The sequence below is a fragment of the Rana temporaria genome, chromosome 3 (genome assembly GCF_905171775.1).
Source record: "Rana temporaria chromosome 3, aRanTem1.1, whole genome shotgun sequence".
NCBI classification, from domain to species: Eukaryota; Metazoa; Chordata; class Amphibia; order Anura; family Ranidae; genus Rana; species Rana temporaria.
The window spans coordinates 111734275-111750916 of record NC_053491.1 but is presented as its reverse complement, the minus strand read 5'-3'; the positions used below and the strand labels follow the sequence as shown (position 1 = coordinate 111750916).

The window sequence follows — 16642 nt, the reverse complement described above, 5'->3', positions numbered from 1 at the left end:
AATAGAGCAACTTTTGAGCAAAAACGAACAATGAGAAAGTGAAAAGAGGAATGTCTGCAGGTAAAGGATGCTTATTATGAAAAAAATGTTTCCTTTACAACCTCTTTAATGACATGAACAAGCAGTGACAAATGTACAGATCTTGAATATTCGACCTATGAGACTAAGTAAAACATAACTGTTCGCATGTAGTCACATGCCAAGAGGTTACCCGCAGTTACAGATGGGTATACAAGCGAAGACACAGACTGTGGCTCACACACCCTTCCCCAACCACAGGTAACCAACGCTTGCTATGCAGCTACACGCAAACAGAGACAACATCTGTTAGCCTGTCAAGAATCTGACGACACTGGCCACTGAGCTCCGGTGTACATGGCTAAACGGTCTGGTGTGAAGAGTCAAAGGGGGTTATTAATGAAAGACAAATTCACTTTGCACTACAAGTGCAAACAAGTGCAGTCGCTGTAAATCTGAGGGGTAGATTTGAAAATAGGGGAAGCTCTGCTGATTTTATCCAATCATGTGCAAGCTAATGACATTTTTTTATTTTCCTTGCATGTCCCCCTCTAGATCTACAGCGACTGCACTTCCAAGTGCACTTGCCTTCAGTAAATAACCACTAGAGTGTCTCGGAAGTAAAGATGGACAGATGTTCACTCATCTGAAGAGCGATGTCTAAAAATTGTCAATTTCAGAATAGTTTTCCTCAACGTAAAAATTGCAAAGACATATATTATATATATATATATATATATATATATATATATATATATATATATATATATATATATATATATATATATATATATATATATATATATATATATATATATATATATATATATATATATATATATTCTACAGTACATATAAAAAAAAAAAGATGCCAATAATCTGGAGAAATCTGTGCACAAAGGACAAGGCTGAAACCAAACATTAGCTGCCCATGACAGCACTGCATTCGGAAAAAAAAAAAAAAAAGGCATAGTTTTATGATAAACATCACTGCAGGGGGCTTATTACAATCTCACATTCTTTTGGGGTTGACAAAAGAATGTTGATTTTTTTTTTATGCCGTCTTCCATGCGATTGTCCGTGTGTGCGCACATGATGAACATGTATCCACGGTGTGCTTCACAGTGGGACTACAATTGTGACTTATCCTTTTATTTCTACAACTCTTATTGGTTATATATGCTTTTTTTTTTTTTTTTGGGATTAGGTCCCGCGCTTGGAGGCACATCTGCTACATCTATGTTTGTTGTAATGTTTTGATTCGCACACAGATATGGACTTTCATTCATAGATTTTACTCTGCCATTTTTTCTTTGGGGGGGGCTCATGAATACTTCCAAAAAACGCGTCTGAACACAAAAAAAGGTAAAGCTCTATAATTCAAAGAAGAATTTATATCTCAACAAGATCCAGAAACTCTTTTCTTCTCTGGACCAAAGCTCATAAAATGGTCTGCTGCAAAGTGGAAGACTGTTCTGTGGTCAGACAAAAAAAAAAAAAAGTGATTCTTTTTGGCAAGCATGGGCACTACATCCTCCGGACTAAAGAGAAGAGGAACCTTCTGGGTAATCAGTGCTCAGTTCAAAAGCCTGCATCTGATGGTATAGGGGTGCATTAGTGCAATTAATTTGGGCAGACTGCACACCTGGAAAGGCACCATCAATGCTGAAAGATACATCTGGGTTTTAGAGTAGTATATGCTTCCATCCAGAACACAACTTTCTCAGGGAAGGTCTTGCATGTATAGTAGGACAATGCCCAACTGCATATTGAATCTATAAACAGCAGCATGGCTTTGTAGTAAAAAAGTCCAGTCGTTTACTGGCGTGTTCTGGCGGGCAGTCCCCCTGTCAGAACACAATAGAACAACAGGGGAAATCACTGTACCAACATCAGATTGTTACTCATGAGTTTTTTTTCCCCATTCAGCTTGCTGGGTAGGAAAAAAAAAACACTATTAGGCCTCTTGCACACTGCAGCTTGAAAAAGCCCAGAACAGCTTTTTTTTCTCATTACAGAGCTAAAATACAGCCCAATAATGTTAATGTGCCTACGCACACAGGCACATAAAGAGCCGTGCATTTTTCAGAAAAAAATTGTGCAAAAAATTGCAAAAGCATATGCGCAAAAATACACAAAATAAAATAAAAGTAGATGCTCAAAAAGGAGTAATAATGTGCAAGGGGCCTTTGAGTGCACCTTTACCAAAACCATAATATAAGAGCCTACCCAATCTATTCAATCAGGCAAGCGTATGCACCACATCGAGCTAAAAAAGGATGGCATGAGGGAATTGGGACAAATGTTTAGATCAATAGTGTGCCATTAAAATTTCACCCCAAACAAAGCCTGGGATACATCCAGGGAGCCTTCCTACTTTGTACTAGCATTTCTAGTATGCACCAGTTACATAGTTGGTAAGATTGAAGACAAACAGTCCAACCTGTGTATGGGGTGTGTGTGGAAATCATTTCCCATATCCCCGTATACCGTTTTCACCAAGATCACACCAATCTATTCATTTTTGTTAGTAATGTGGCGATTCCAGAATGCACCCGCTTGTAATGCAGGAACACCCACTTGCTGCCTTTTACATACAACAAAGCCTCTGGTAGAAGAAAATAATTAAAAAACACATCAGTCTTATGAGGTTTCTCTCCACAATTTAAAGTTGCTGAGAGGATTTAACATTGCACAATTTTTTTTTTTTTTTTTTTTTGTGTACAAAAGTACATTTCTACTGACTGGGAGGTAGTCTACGTGTGAGGATTACAGAACTCAGATTAAAAAAAAAAAAAAAAAAAAAAAGGGGGGGGGGGGGTAAAACGTAACATTCTGGTTTCAGGAAAGCTGCAGGGGGCTTAAATACAATATTAGCCAACTAATTAGTTTCCCCTGTTGTCTGAAAAATGTTAAATATATATATATATATATATATATATATATATATATATATATATATATATATATATATATATATATATATATATATATATATATATATATATATATATATATATATATATATATATATATATATATATATATATATATAATATATATATATATGCGGTTTTCTTTTTAATAGATTGACTAATTTCGATTAATTATAATGCACATACAGATCCAACTACTTTTAGCTGATCTCCTCCTTGCAGGCTGATTCCCAGTGCAGCTACCCACAACTGGAGAAATGGATAGCAGGATACAACGATGCCACAACGATGTGTATAACGATGCCACTGCTGAATCCAGAGGAGAAGTTAACATCAGTCCGTCGGCATGTAGATGTCCCGTGAAGGTAACTATCACAACTCCCAGTAGATGGTTGTAGAATCCCAGGTTGATAGAGGGAAGTGTAACAGCCCTTGCGTGTGGCAGATCGTAAGGTCCCACCGGCATACAGATATGAAGGCACAGCAAAGGAGCCCTTCAGATGGATACGGTAAGCCCCGCCGGTGTCCGTGACATCACCGGATCTCCGACGGAACTCCCGGAAGCCGGCGGAGAGGCGAGTACCAATCAAAAGAATTTTGATCGATCCAAAAAATTAACAATTAATCGATGAATTAATAGTTAATTTCCACAGCCCATTATATATATATATATATATATATATATATATATATATACACACACACACACACACACACACACACACACACACACACAGTTGTGCTCATAAGTTTATATACCCTGGCAGAATGATTTCTTGGCCATTTTTCAGAGAATATGAATGATAAACATTTTTCACTCATGGTTGGCTGAAGCCATTTATCAACTGGGTTTACATCATAATGACAATAGAAACTACCCAAATGACCCTGATCAAAAGTTTACATACCCTGGTGATTTTGGCCTGATAACATGCACACAAGTTGACACAAAGGGGTTTGAATGGCTATTAAGGTAACCATCCTCACCTGTGATCTTTGCTTGTAATTAGAGTGTGTATAAAAGGTCAGCGAGTTTTTTGACTCCTGAAAGACCCTTGCATCTTTCATCCAGTGCTGCACTGCAGTTTTTGCATTCGGGGTCATGGGGAAAGCAAAAAGAATTGTCAAAGGATCTGTGGGAAAAAGTAGAACTGTGTAAAACAGGAAAAGGGATATAAAAAGATATCCAAGTAATTGAGAATGCCAATCAGCAGTGTTCAAACTAAGAAGTGGAAAATGAGGGGCTCTGTTCAAACCAAACCATGGTCAGGTAGACAAACTAAAATTTCAGCCACAACTGCCAGGAAAATGGTTTGGAATGCAAAGAACACCCCACAAATAATTTCAGGTGAAATACAGGACTCTGAAAACATGTGGTGTGGCCGAATGAAGATGCACAATAAGGAGGCACTTAAGATGGGCTACATGGTCGAGTCGCCAGAAGAAAGACATTACTACGCAAATGCGCTTACAATACGCCAAACAGCACAGAGACAAGCCTCAAACCTTCTGGCACAAAGTCATTTGGAGTGATGAGACCAAAATTTTGCTTTGGCACCACCGACCGGTGGTATATGTGCGCTTCACAAACAAATAGTAATAAATAAATACATTTTTGGCCACAACCATAAACACTACATTTGGCAAGGAGTCAACAAGGCCTATGATGAAAGGTATGGAGGTGGATCGCTGATGTTTTGGGGGATGTGTGAGCTACAAAGGCACAGGAAATTTGGTCAAAATTGATGGCAAGATGAATGCAGTATGTTATAAAAATACTGGAGGAACATTTGCATTCACCAGCCAGGAAGATGCGCATGGGACGTACTTGGACATTCCAACATGACAATGATCCAAAACACAAGGCCAAGTCGACCTGTCATTGGCTACAGCAGAATAAAGTGAAGGTTCTGAAGTGGTCATCTCAGTCTCCTGGCCTCAATATCATTTAGCCACTCTGGGGAGATCTCAAACGTGCAGTTCATGCAAGACAGTCCAAGAATTTACAGGAACTGGAGTCTTTTTGGCAAGAGGAATGGGCAGCTTTACCATCTAAGATGATAAAGAGCCTCATCCACAAATACCACAAAAGACTTCAAGCTGTCATTGATGTTAGAGAGAGAGAATGGCCGCTCCAGGTGGAGACCTTAATGAAAATCAACCGCAGCAGGTATCATAGGTGCAGGCAATGCATTCAGCAAGACAGGAACAAAGGACGTTTGACAGCCACACTCTAAACAATGGATGCTTTTATTGAAATAGGAACAGCACTACAAGTCACAGCAAGCAAAACGGACACGTTTCACACCGAATCTAGTGCTTAGTCAAGCTATGACTAAGCACTAGATTCAGTGCGAAACGCGTCAATTTTCCAGCTTTTTGTTTTGCTTGCTGTGACTTGTAGTGCTGTTGCCATTTCAATAAAGGCAACCATTGTTCAGAGTGCGGCTGTCGAGAAACATCCTTTGTTCCGGTCCTTGCTGTTAAATGGGGCAATACACAGTATTAAGAACTGGGGTATGTAAACTTTTAATCAGGGTCATTTGGCTAGTTTCTGCTGTTGTCATGATTTAAAAAGAGTAAACACAGTTGATTGATAATAAATGGCTTCAGCCAAACATGAACCATGAGTGAAAGAAAAGTTTGTGTTATTTAGATTCTCTGAAAAATGGACAAGAAATCAAATTCTGCTAGGATATGTAAACTTATGAGCACAACTGTATACATAAAAAAAAATTAAAACAAAATTACTAAAGCTTGAGGACTTGTCACCTTTCCTGCAGAAAAATTGTGCCACAGAGCTGCTAACTGACCATCCATGTCAACCCTATAAGGCCGGCCATAGATGGTTTAAATCTCAGTCGGTTCAGCAGGAGCCAGACGAGATTTGCATCATGTATGGGCAGGCTGAATGTACCAAGTTGGCATAGCCGCTAGCAATAATCACTGGCTTTGCCCTTACAAAAGGAAAGAGTGGTGGAAAGCCCTGGAGAGTAGAAAGTGGCCAGGGATAGGCAATACACAGACTGTCACTTTACTGAAGTTGAACTAATTGTTCAGTGTCTACTGAACGTCAGCACACTGCAGCTTTACAGAAATGTTTTCTCAGATTGTAAGCTCCAACGAGCACTGCACAAACCGCTGGTGTTATATAAAACTGGACAAAGACAGTAATAGCGTCACTTTAAACCAAGCCGTGCCAAGGACAAATATGGCAGCCACCATTACCATTCTCTCCTCTCCCCTGCAGCTGACACAGGAGATCACGTGACCCAAGGGGCTAAAAATAGGTAAGCTTACAGAGGCTAGTAAGATGTTATGGGGGAAGGTAACAGCTTTAAGAGCAGTTTGGATTAAGTTGGAATTGCACTTTAAACCAATATGCTTTTTAGTTTTACATAAAGTGAGGGAGAGACATTTAGAATCATTTCCTGGGGTAGTCACATTTTAAAATGCTAGATGTCTGGCTGCATACTTTTGTGAGTCACAACCCTGGGAACAGGCATGCTGTAAATGAGTAATAACTCCCAATTTCTATACTTGTTTCAGGTAGTGATTCAGGAAGCACTGATGCCAACATGTCAGTATCACAGTCCGGCAGCGAGAATTTTAACAGGAAATGGCAAACTGAGTTTCTCCTAACAGGTTTCCCTTAACATGCATAGGCACACAAAAATACTATTTTGTATGTGCTAAACTGCAACACATAGGTGTAAACTAGTCAAAAAAAGTAAGGAGACTGCTACTTTAAATGCATTTTCATGAAACAATAGGTTATATTAGAGGACAGACAATAAGTGAGTGGACCATTATACTGTATGTACATAGGAGTCAAACCCTTCACACCTGTACAATTCTGAAGCGGTTAAACACGTGTGAAAACAGACCATAAACTGCATCAATAGATCTGAGACATTTTGGTCAATGCACTGGAGGTGCAGAAGACAATGTAAAGATAAGAAAATGGATTTAATTGTCTTGTGTGTGCAGTTTCAGTCATTTAATTGTGCAAAAATGTACAAATGTGGAAAATTCCTAAAACCTTCCATTCACTTTTACAGGGAGGACAAGACACAGGTGCAGTTTGTGCCCATTATGTGTCCCAGTACAGACTTGATGCATGTATACTGCATATGCTACTTCCCATAGGGGTGAAGAGGCTCTCTTATGCTAGCTGTATGTGGCTCACATTTAACACGTTGCAAGAGAGAAGTCAGAGTGTATGGGTAGCTTAAAGCGGAGGTCCGGCTTTAAAAAAATAATAAATAAAAAAGTCAGCAGCTACAAACACTGTAGCTGCTGACTTTTAATAAGGACACTTACCTGTCCAGGGTGCCCGCGATGTCAGCAGCCGAAGCCGAGCAACCGCTCGGGTCTCGGCTGCCTCGCCACCATCCTCTGAGGCGTTGCGGCTTCACTGCCCAGTTCCCTACCGTGCATGCCGAGTACCGACACTTTTTTTTTTTAGCACTCGCCGATACAAATACCTACCGCAACTGTTTTGTTTTCACTTCAGCTGTCAGCAATGGTAAAAAGCATTGAAAAGTTATTTACAAATTAAATAGATTTTTATTGTTTGCGCTTTCAATTAAGGGTTAATCCGAGGAACTTTTGTTCATCCCTTTGATCTGCAGATGAAGAAACAGATACAAAAAGAAACAATGTTTTTTTGTTTTAGTGTTTCAGCAACTGAGCAATGTTAAACATTGCTTTTTTTTTGACAGCTCCCATTACCGGACTTCAACACATCAGCTGTCAACAGGGGAGACCCACTGACAGCTCAAAGAACCAAGCCTGAATGTATCTGTGCATTTGCACGAGTACCAATAATAGTATCGGTGCAACCCTAATGGAAGGCCTGAAAACTGTTGGGGGTACTTGAGGACTGGATTTGAGAAACATTGACCTAGATCAGTGGTTCTCAACTGCATTAGAGAAGAAAAAAATGTGCATTTGCTACCCCCCCAAACACTCACCCGTACCAAATCAGCGCTGTGCATGACTGCATCTGGCCTCCCCCCCATCTTGCAGCGTTTGCTGAGGCAATGGGGCCCAGTGAGCGAAGCATGTGGCCGAGCTACGGTGTGTCTGTCTATACAGGCTGCCTGGCTCGGGAGCGAGCCTGCATGAGTGCCCCCATAGGAAGTCTTGCTATGGGGTACTCAAAGGAGAGCACTGGCGAGGGACCTGAGAAGGGGGATCAGGGTGCTCTGTGCACTACCATTGCATAGAGCAGGTAAGTACATCATGTTTAAAAAAATAAAAATAAAAAAAATAAAAAAACACACACGACCACAAACTCTGCTTTCACACTGTTTTGCAATCACTTTTGTGTTAAAAGTGCTTGAAAAGCTGATAAAAAAAAAAAAAAAGCTTTTATTTAGGTCCCTTTCCACCTGAAAAACTCCTGATCATACCTTGCAGTCTCCCCTATGGAGCTGCGGGTGTCAGCGTACACCCGCAACTATCTAATCCTGCCCGCAAAGTCCAGACTGATGGTGGTCCTATTTCCCCGTCTGTCAGATCAGATGAACACAGACAGGCACCCGATTATCCACATAGAGGAGGCACAGCGGAGCAGCCAGGACTTGTCACCGGTATGCTCAGCAGGGATCAGTAGAGCGATCCCCTGCTGAGCAAGCAGATTCCGTTATAGTGGAGGCGCCCATGTAAAAAGGGGGCTTTAAAGCGGGAGTTGACCCAAAAATCAACTTTCTGCAGTTAGATCCAGCATACTGCTGACATCTGCAGTATGCTGGACTTTTTTATTTTTATTTTGGTACTTATCGTTTTAGCAGTATTTCTTCTATGGCTCCGAGCGGGGAATGGGCGTTCCCGAAGGCAAGCAAGTTGATTGACGGCCTTCGATAGTGCGTCACAACTTCCGAATACAGCCGAGGTGACACTTGGCTGTTTACGGCGCCTTCCGTGTAGAGCTGACTGCGCAGGCACCGTAAATTGCCGTGTGTCACTAGTGTGTATTTTCGGAAGCCGTGCTGCGCTATCGAAGGCTGTCAATCAACTTGCTTGTCTTCGGGAACGCCTATACCAGGAAGTAATTCCCGCTCAGAGCCATAGAAGAAATACTGCTAAAACGATAAGTATCAAAAAAAATAAAAAATAAATAAAAGACCAGCATACTGCAGATGTCAGCCGTATGCTGGATCTAACTGCAGAAAGTTGATTTTTGGGTGAACTCCCACTTTAAGGTTAGTAATGTATTAACACTGGGTTGGTGCGCCTCCATTGCAGTGTAAAATAAATCCTGCTTGCAGCAGGTTTGGGGAGTTAAAAAAAACTGCCCCAAAAATGCTGCTCCCTATTGAAATGAATGGAAAATGCATCAAAAGCACCCCCTGTAAGCAATTTTGAGTCACGTGACCTTTAAAAAAAAACCACATACGGTGTAAAAGCGCAGCAAAAACACTCATTTTCCTGGCAGCGAGTTCTTCTGAGTAAACCAGTGTGAAAGTAAACACCAATGACAGCTCCTGACTCTTGACCTTTACCTGTAATAACCAATGGTGCAGTGGGCCATTGCCTGGTCACATGACCAATGCCAAGGCATTCTTTATTGATGAGACCCTGAGCCCAGAGGATGCTGATGATGTGAATGAGAAGAGAACATCCCTGGACCCGGTGCTGGATCCAGGCAGGACATCTCAAGGTCACCAGTGTGCTCTGACACATACACTGACATTCACTCTACATCTCTCCTTACTACATTTTCCTGTACAGCCATGACACCCCGAACCAATGAGAGCCGGCCTGGCCCTGGACCAATCGGAGACCAGAAGGCAGTGTCGGAGTGATCTGCGGGAGAGGGTCGGCGCTCACCTGTGAGCACATCACTCCATAGCAACTGCGCCGTCCTCTGCCGCCGCTGGAGGATGGAGGAAAAATAGTCCCCCATTGGAGAAGCGGCGGAGGAGGGAAAGATGGGGCCCTGCTTTCCAGGCACACTACACCGGAGGAGAGGATGGGGTGACATTGACACACATACACGGCTGACGTCAGCGGACAGGTACCGGGGGAGCCGGGGAACATTACCTTCTTGACGGTCCTTGGAGCCTCACTGACTGCGCCCTCCGGGCTCCCCGCACCTTCTCCCACCTCCCTCGGGCGCGGCGCCGGCTCACTTCTCTTCATAGCGGAGGCGGGAAGCCCCTTCATCGGCTGGCTGAGCGTAGGGGCGGCCGAGTTGTTGTCCGGTTCGGCCATGGCAGCAGAGACCAGCGGGGCCCCGTCGCTCGGCTTGTCTTCCTTCAGCTCCACGTCTGCTATCTTCGCGGTGACCAGCTGTACGGACATGATGAGTTCTTCTGATGCTGGAGCCTCGGCTGCCTCCTGATGCACACAAACACTAGCACGCTGCCGGCAGCCGCTGGGTACGCCCACCTTTGCGCCTCGGTCCTCCCCTCTCTCGTAGTGCGTCATGGGAAGTGTAGTTCCCGCCTCAGTGTGGGCGCAGGCATGCGCGGCAGGAATGGACCACAAGTCTCTGCATGCTGTGCGCGCGGCTCCCTGCCCGCAGCGGCATGACGGGAATTGTAGTGCGTGCTCGTGTCCCGTGTATGCGGAGAGATTAAAACTGACTACAATACCCGAAAGGCTTTGCGGTGTTAGCGATGAGGGATGACTGTGAGGGGGTGGCGCTTTACCGTTTCAATGATCTTTATTAGCAGTGGAGTGGGGTTGGGCGTGAGGTGTGTAATAGTGGCATAGGCCAACTCTCATACTGTAAATGAATAGACTCAGTATGTGATAAGAATAGCAATGGTTCAGTGTAAATACATGCAATAGGCAGGCCTTTTAAGGAAACATAAAAAGCAGATAAATTATTGTCAGGTATTGGATTTTCATGGAAGCCGAGCCTTGTTTCAGACTGACTGCTATTTTCCCAGGTTACAGTTATTTTCAGCTTTATTATCAACGTTTTGGTGCTAAAAAAAATGCTCCTTCTTATGACCTCAATCCCTTAGATCGGGGGTCTCCAAACTTTCCAAAACAAGGGCCACATTGTAGATTTTACAAGTGTAGCGCCTGTGTACTTTCGTACAGGTGCTATATTTAAAGCGGGAGTTCACCCAAATTTTTTTTTTTAACATTAGATTGATGCTCATTTTGTCAAGGGGAATCGGGTAGTTTTTTTTAAATCGAAGCAGTACTTACCGTTTTAGAGATAGATCTTCTCCGCCGCTTCCGGGTATGGTCTTCGGGACTGGGCATTCCTATTTGATTGACAGGCTTCCGACGGTCGCATACATCGCGTCACGAGTAGCCGAAAGAAGCCGAACGTCTGTGCGGCTCTATACGGCTCCTGCGTACCGACGTTCGGCTACTTTCGGAAAATCGTGACGCGATGTATGCGACCGTCGGAAGCCTGTCAATCAAATAGGAACGCCCAGTCCCACAGCCCATACCCGGAAGCGGCGGAGAAGATCTATCTCTAAAACGGTAAGTACTGCTTGGATTTAAAAAAAAACACCCGATTCCCCTTGACAAAACGAGCCTCAATCTTTTTGGGTGAACCTCCACTTTAAATTTAGTGGGAGAATGAGAGAGTTATGTAGCTCTCATTCTTTGATTTGTCAAATTTGGCTGTCGCCAAATCTGGATTGTCCTGTGGGTCAGTCTGTGCCCCAGAGATGCAGTCTCATCTCTGGGCGGCAGGTGGCGCCAGAGGGGTCCAGGCGGAGCCGCTTCTTCCCAGCAGCTAATTGGAGGAGTTTTCCCTCGCGGGGCATGCTGGGGAGGAGTTTTTCTGTGGCAGAGGCCGTGGTTCGGGGTTCTTCGCGGGTTCCTGATTCCAGGTGCGGCACCCACCTTTAGGGTGTGCGCACATCACAGGCCCCACTATGGCTTACCAGGCCGGGGTCGCGTGCTACGCGGAGTTCCTGACTCTGGGCTCTCATAGCCCGGAGCAAATGATGCTGCCAGTGGACCCCAGTGACTTAATAGATATGGGAACCCAGTGAGAAGATCCCAAGCTGGGTACTGTTCGGTGGGGACCAGTCTGAGGAAAACCTGGAGGCAGGTGATCCAACAAGACTTGAGTGAACCACCGGGGGTCTGGGTGACCGGACACTGACAGGTTGCATACAAATTGTCAGTCGGTGACCCCAAAGACATACTGGGAGGATTTGCCCTATCGTTCTAATCTTTAAAGAGGAGTTCCACCCTAAAAATGGACCTCCGCTTAACCCACTCCTCGCCCCCTTACATGCCACATTTGGCATGTAATTTTTTTGGGGGGGGAGTGGGGGCTTCAGGAGAAGGGGACTTCCTGTCCCACTTCCTCCTTCCGCCGAGGGGCTGGAAAGGCGATTAGCTTAATCGCCTTTTCACAGCCCCTCCCTGTAGGCGAGCGCCTGTCCAATCGGACGGCGCCGCGCCGCTCGCGCATGCGCACCGCCGTTCGTGCATGCGCAGTTGGTGCCCGGCCGTGAAGCCGACAGTGCCCACAGTAAGAAGGAGTGGAGCGGAGCCCCAGCCGGCGCGTCGCTGGAGCCGTGGAGCAGGTAAGTGTCAGTTTATTAAAAGCCAGCAGCTACACTTTTTGTAGCTGCTGACTTTTAATAAACTCAAAAAATGGCTGGAAAACCCCTTTAAGTACTAGGCCTGTGGCAGAGGCCTCATCTAACATCTCAATTTAATTAGAGCCAAGTCGGTGGCAGAGACTTGTTCCTTCCAGAAGCTTTAAGTGACGCTCTGGCTGCCAGCCCTGTGAGAGAGGACTGTCCAGGGGCACTTTACCCACTCCAGCTGGAGTGGCGACGTAGACAAATACAATTGCTAAAAGGGCAGGACTGCCTTTACTATCCATAGCCTGATTCTGTGAAGTTGCTCTTCCTTCACCAACCTGTCCTGACTACCTCAAGTTGTCATGTTGGTCGTGTTTGACCGAGAAATAAAAGCATTGAAAACGTCAAGCACCGGTTCTGGACATTCTGTTACTACTCTCAACACCACCATCACCCCTAGACACAGTATAGAGGTAACTTAAAAACGCTGATTTCAAATCTAACCAGCGGCTCCTCCGGGGGTAGCGCTACACAAGTTTTCCGGGGGCCAAAAAAAAAAATCAGTTATGTATAAATGAATGTATAAAATTTAAATAAATTAATATATTTTACATGGATCTTTTTTGCACATCTGTGTCCCCATCAGAGCCTTCCACACAACTGTTTCCCCATCAGAGCTTTCCACACATCTGTGTTGTCATCAGAGCCTTTTACACATCTGTGTCCTCATCAGAGCTTTCCCCACATTTGTGTCCCCGTCAGAGCCTTCTACACATCTGTGTCGTCATCAGAGCCTTTTACACATCTTTGTCCTCATCAGAGCTTTCCCCACATTTGTGTCCCCGTCAGAGCCTTCCACACGTCTGTGTCCCCATCAGAGCTTTCCACACATCTGTGCACCCATCAGAGCTTTCCACACATCTGTGTCCCCATCAGAGCTTTCCACACATCTGTGTACCCATCAGAGCCTTCCACACATCTGTGTCCCCATCAGAGCTTTCCACACATCTGTGTACCCATCAGAGCTTTCCACACATCTGTGTCCCCATCAGAGCTTTCCACACATCTGTGTCCCCATCAGAGCTTTCCACACGTCTGTGTACCCATCAGAGCCTTCCACACATGTGTGTCCCCATCAGAGCTTTCCACACATCTGTGCACCCATCAGAGCATCCACACATCTGTGCACCCATCAGAGCTTTCCACACGTCTGTGTACCCATCAGAGCCTTCCACACATCTGTGTCCCCATCAGAGCCTTCCACACATCTGTGCACCCATCAGAGCATCCACACATCTGTGCACCCATCAGAGCTTTCCACACGTCTGTGTACCCATCAGAGCCTTCCACACATCTGTGTCCCCATCAGAGCTTTCCACACATCTGTGCACCCATCAGAGCATCCACACATCTGTGCACCCATCAGAGCCTTCCACACATCTGTGTCCCCATCAGAGCTTTCCACACGTCTGTGTACCCATCAGAGCCTTCCACACATCTGTGCACCCATCAGAGCTTTCCACACATCTGTGCACCCATCAGAGCATCCACACATCTGTGTCGTCATCAGAGCCTTTTACACATCTTTGTCCTCATCAGAGCTTTCCCCACATTTGTGTCCCCGTCAGAGCCTTCCACACGTCTGTGTCCACATCATAGCTTTTCACATGTCTGTGTCCCCATCAGAGCTTTCCACACATCTGTGTCCCCATCAGAGCTTTCCACACATCTGTGCACCCATCAGAGCTTTCCACACATCTGTGTCCCCATCAGAGCTTTCCACACATCTGTGCACCCATCAGAGCTTTCCACACATCTGTGCACCCATCAGAGCCTTTCCTCATGTCTGTGACCCCATCAGAGCCTTCCACACATCTGTGTCCCCATCAGAGCTTTCCCCACATTTGTGTCCCCGTCAGAGCCTTCCACACGTCTGTGTCCCCATCAGATCCTTCCACACGTCTGTCAAAATCAGCGGGCCCGTGTGCAAGATCAAAAGTGGGCCCTAGGCATCAAGAAAAACAACAATATGGCGTGCAAAGCGTGTCGTGGTGAACAGTGGACATGTCTTAACATGCGCTAAATATAGGCTTAAAGGGGGTGTTGTTAACCACTAGCCGACCGCGCACCGTCATTATACGGCGGCAGGTCGGCTCTTCTGGGCGAGAGCCCGTAGCTATACGGCGGCTCTTTGAGCCGCCACTAGGGGGCGATCGCTCGTTACAGAGCGGGGACCGGGAGCTGTGTGTGTAAACACACAGCTCTCGGTCCTGTCAGCAGGGGAAATGCTGATCTTCGGTTCATACAATGTATGAACCGAGGATCAGTGTTTCCCCTGGTAAGGCCACCCCCCCCCCCCACAGTAAGAACACACAGGGACATACTTAACCCCTTCCCCGCCCCCTAGTGTTAACCCCTTCACTGCCAGTGGCATTTTTATAGTAATCCAATGCATTTTTATAGCACGGATCGCTATAAAAATGCCAATGGTCCCAAAAATGTGTCCGAAGTGTCCGCCATAATGTCGCAGTACCGAAAAAAAAATCGCTGATCGCCGCCATTACTAGTAAAAAAATATATTAATAAAAATACCATAAAAATACCCCCTATTTTGTAAACGCTATAACTTTTGCGCAAACCAATCAATAAACGCTTATTGCGATTTTTTTTTACGAAAAATATGTAGACGAATACGTATCGGCCTAAACTGAGGGAAAAAAAAGTTTTTTTATATATTTTTGGGGGATATTTATTATAGCAAAAAGTAAAAAATATTCATTTTTTTCAAAATTGTCGCTCTATTTTTGTTTATAGCGCAAAAAATAAAAACCGCAGAGGTGATCAAATACCACCAAAAGAAAGCTCTATTTGTGGGAAAAAAAGGACGCCAATTTTGTTTGGGAGCCACGTCGCACGACCGCGCAATTGTCAGTTAAAGCGGCGCAGTCCCGAATCGCAAAAAGTCTTCTGGTCTTTGGGCAGCAATATGGTCCGGGGGTTAAGTGGTTAAAGAGTCTGAGATGACTTATAGAGTGCAGAATGTGGCAATGTTAAATAGGGAATGCAGAGTGTATGGTGGTGAGTAGTATGTACAGGAGAGGAGTGCGGAGTGTATGGAATTGGGTAATATGTACAGGAGAGGAGTGCGGAGTGTATGGAGGTGGGTAACCATGGAGGGACCCTGATCTTCGGCCTGGGCCATTGCCTCCGAGCCCAGAGGGGGGCAGTATAATGTAAAATGGGAGGGGTGGCAGTGATGGGCAGTATAATGGGAGGGGAGCAGTATTATGGGCAGTATGGGGGGACTGTAGAGCATGACTGGAGGGGGGCAGTGTATGGGAGGTAGCAGAGTATAATGGGGGGGGGTAGTGGAGGGCAGTATAATGTAAATAGGAGGGAGGGCAGTATAATGGGAGGGGGGTAGTGGAGGGAAGTATGATGGGAGGGGGTAGTGGAGGGCAGTATAATGTAATGTAAATGTACTGGGGCATTACTGAGTGTTATATCACTGCAATACTGGCCCATTACTGAGTGTTATATCACTGCAATACTGGCCCATTACTGAGTGTTATATCAGTGCAATACTGGCCCATTACTGAGTGTTATATCACTGCAATACTGGCCCATTACTGAGTGTTATATCAGTGCAATACTGGCCCATTACTGAGTGTTATATCACTGCAATACTGGCCCATTACTGAGTGTTATATCAGTGCAATACTGGCCCATCACTGAGTGTTATATCACTGCAATACTGGGGAATTACTTATGCCGCGTACACACGATTGTTTTTCAGGTTGTAAAAAATTACGTTTTTATTGGTCTAGAAAAAACGTTTTTTTCAACCCGATCATTAAAACGGCCTTGCCTACACGCGATCGTGAAAAAAAATGCTCTAGCAAAGAGCGGTGACGTACAACACGTACGACGGCACTATAAAGGGGAAGTTCCATTCGGATGGCGCCACCCTTGGGGCTGCTTTTGCTGATTTTGTGTTAGTAAAAGTTTGGTGAGAGACGATTCGCGCTTTTCAGTCTGTTACAGCGTGATGAATGTGATATCTCCATTACGAACGCTAGTTTTACCAGAACGAGCGCTCCTGTCTCATAACTTGCTTCTGAGCATGCGCGGATTTTTCACGTCGTTAAATCCCACACACGACCA

At 44.8% G+C, this 16642-nt stretch overlaps 1 protein-coding gene across 1 annotated transcript in view; it reads right to left on the bottom strand.

Moving 5' to 3' along the window:
- Positions 1 to 10406, bottom strand: part of AHCYL2 (adenosylhomocysteinase like 2) — a 104781-nt gene extending 94375 nt beyond the window's left edge. The window contains 1 exon segment of the mRNA XM_040343245.1: positions 10005 to 10406. Coding sequence (XP_040199179.1) covers positions 10005 to 10391 — 387 coding nt within the window. The 5' untranslated portion in view covers positions 10392 to 10406.
- Positions 10407 to 16642: the final 6236 nt, after the last annotated feature.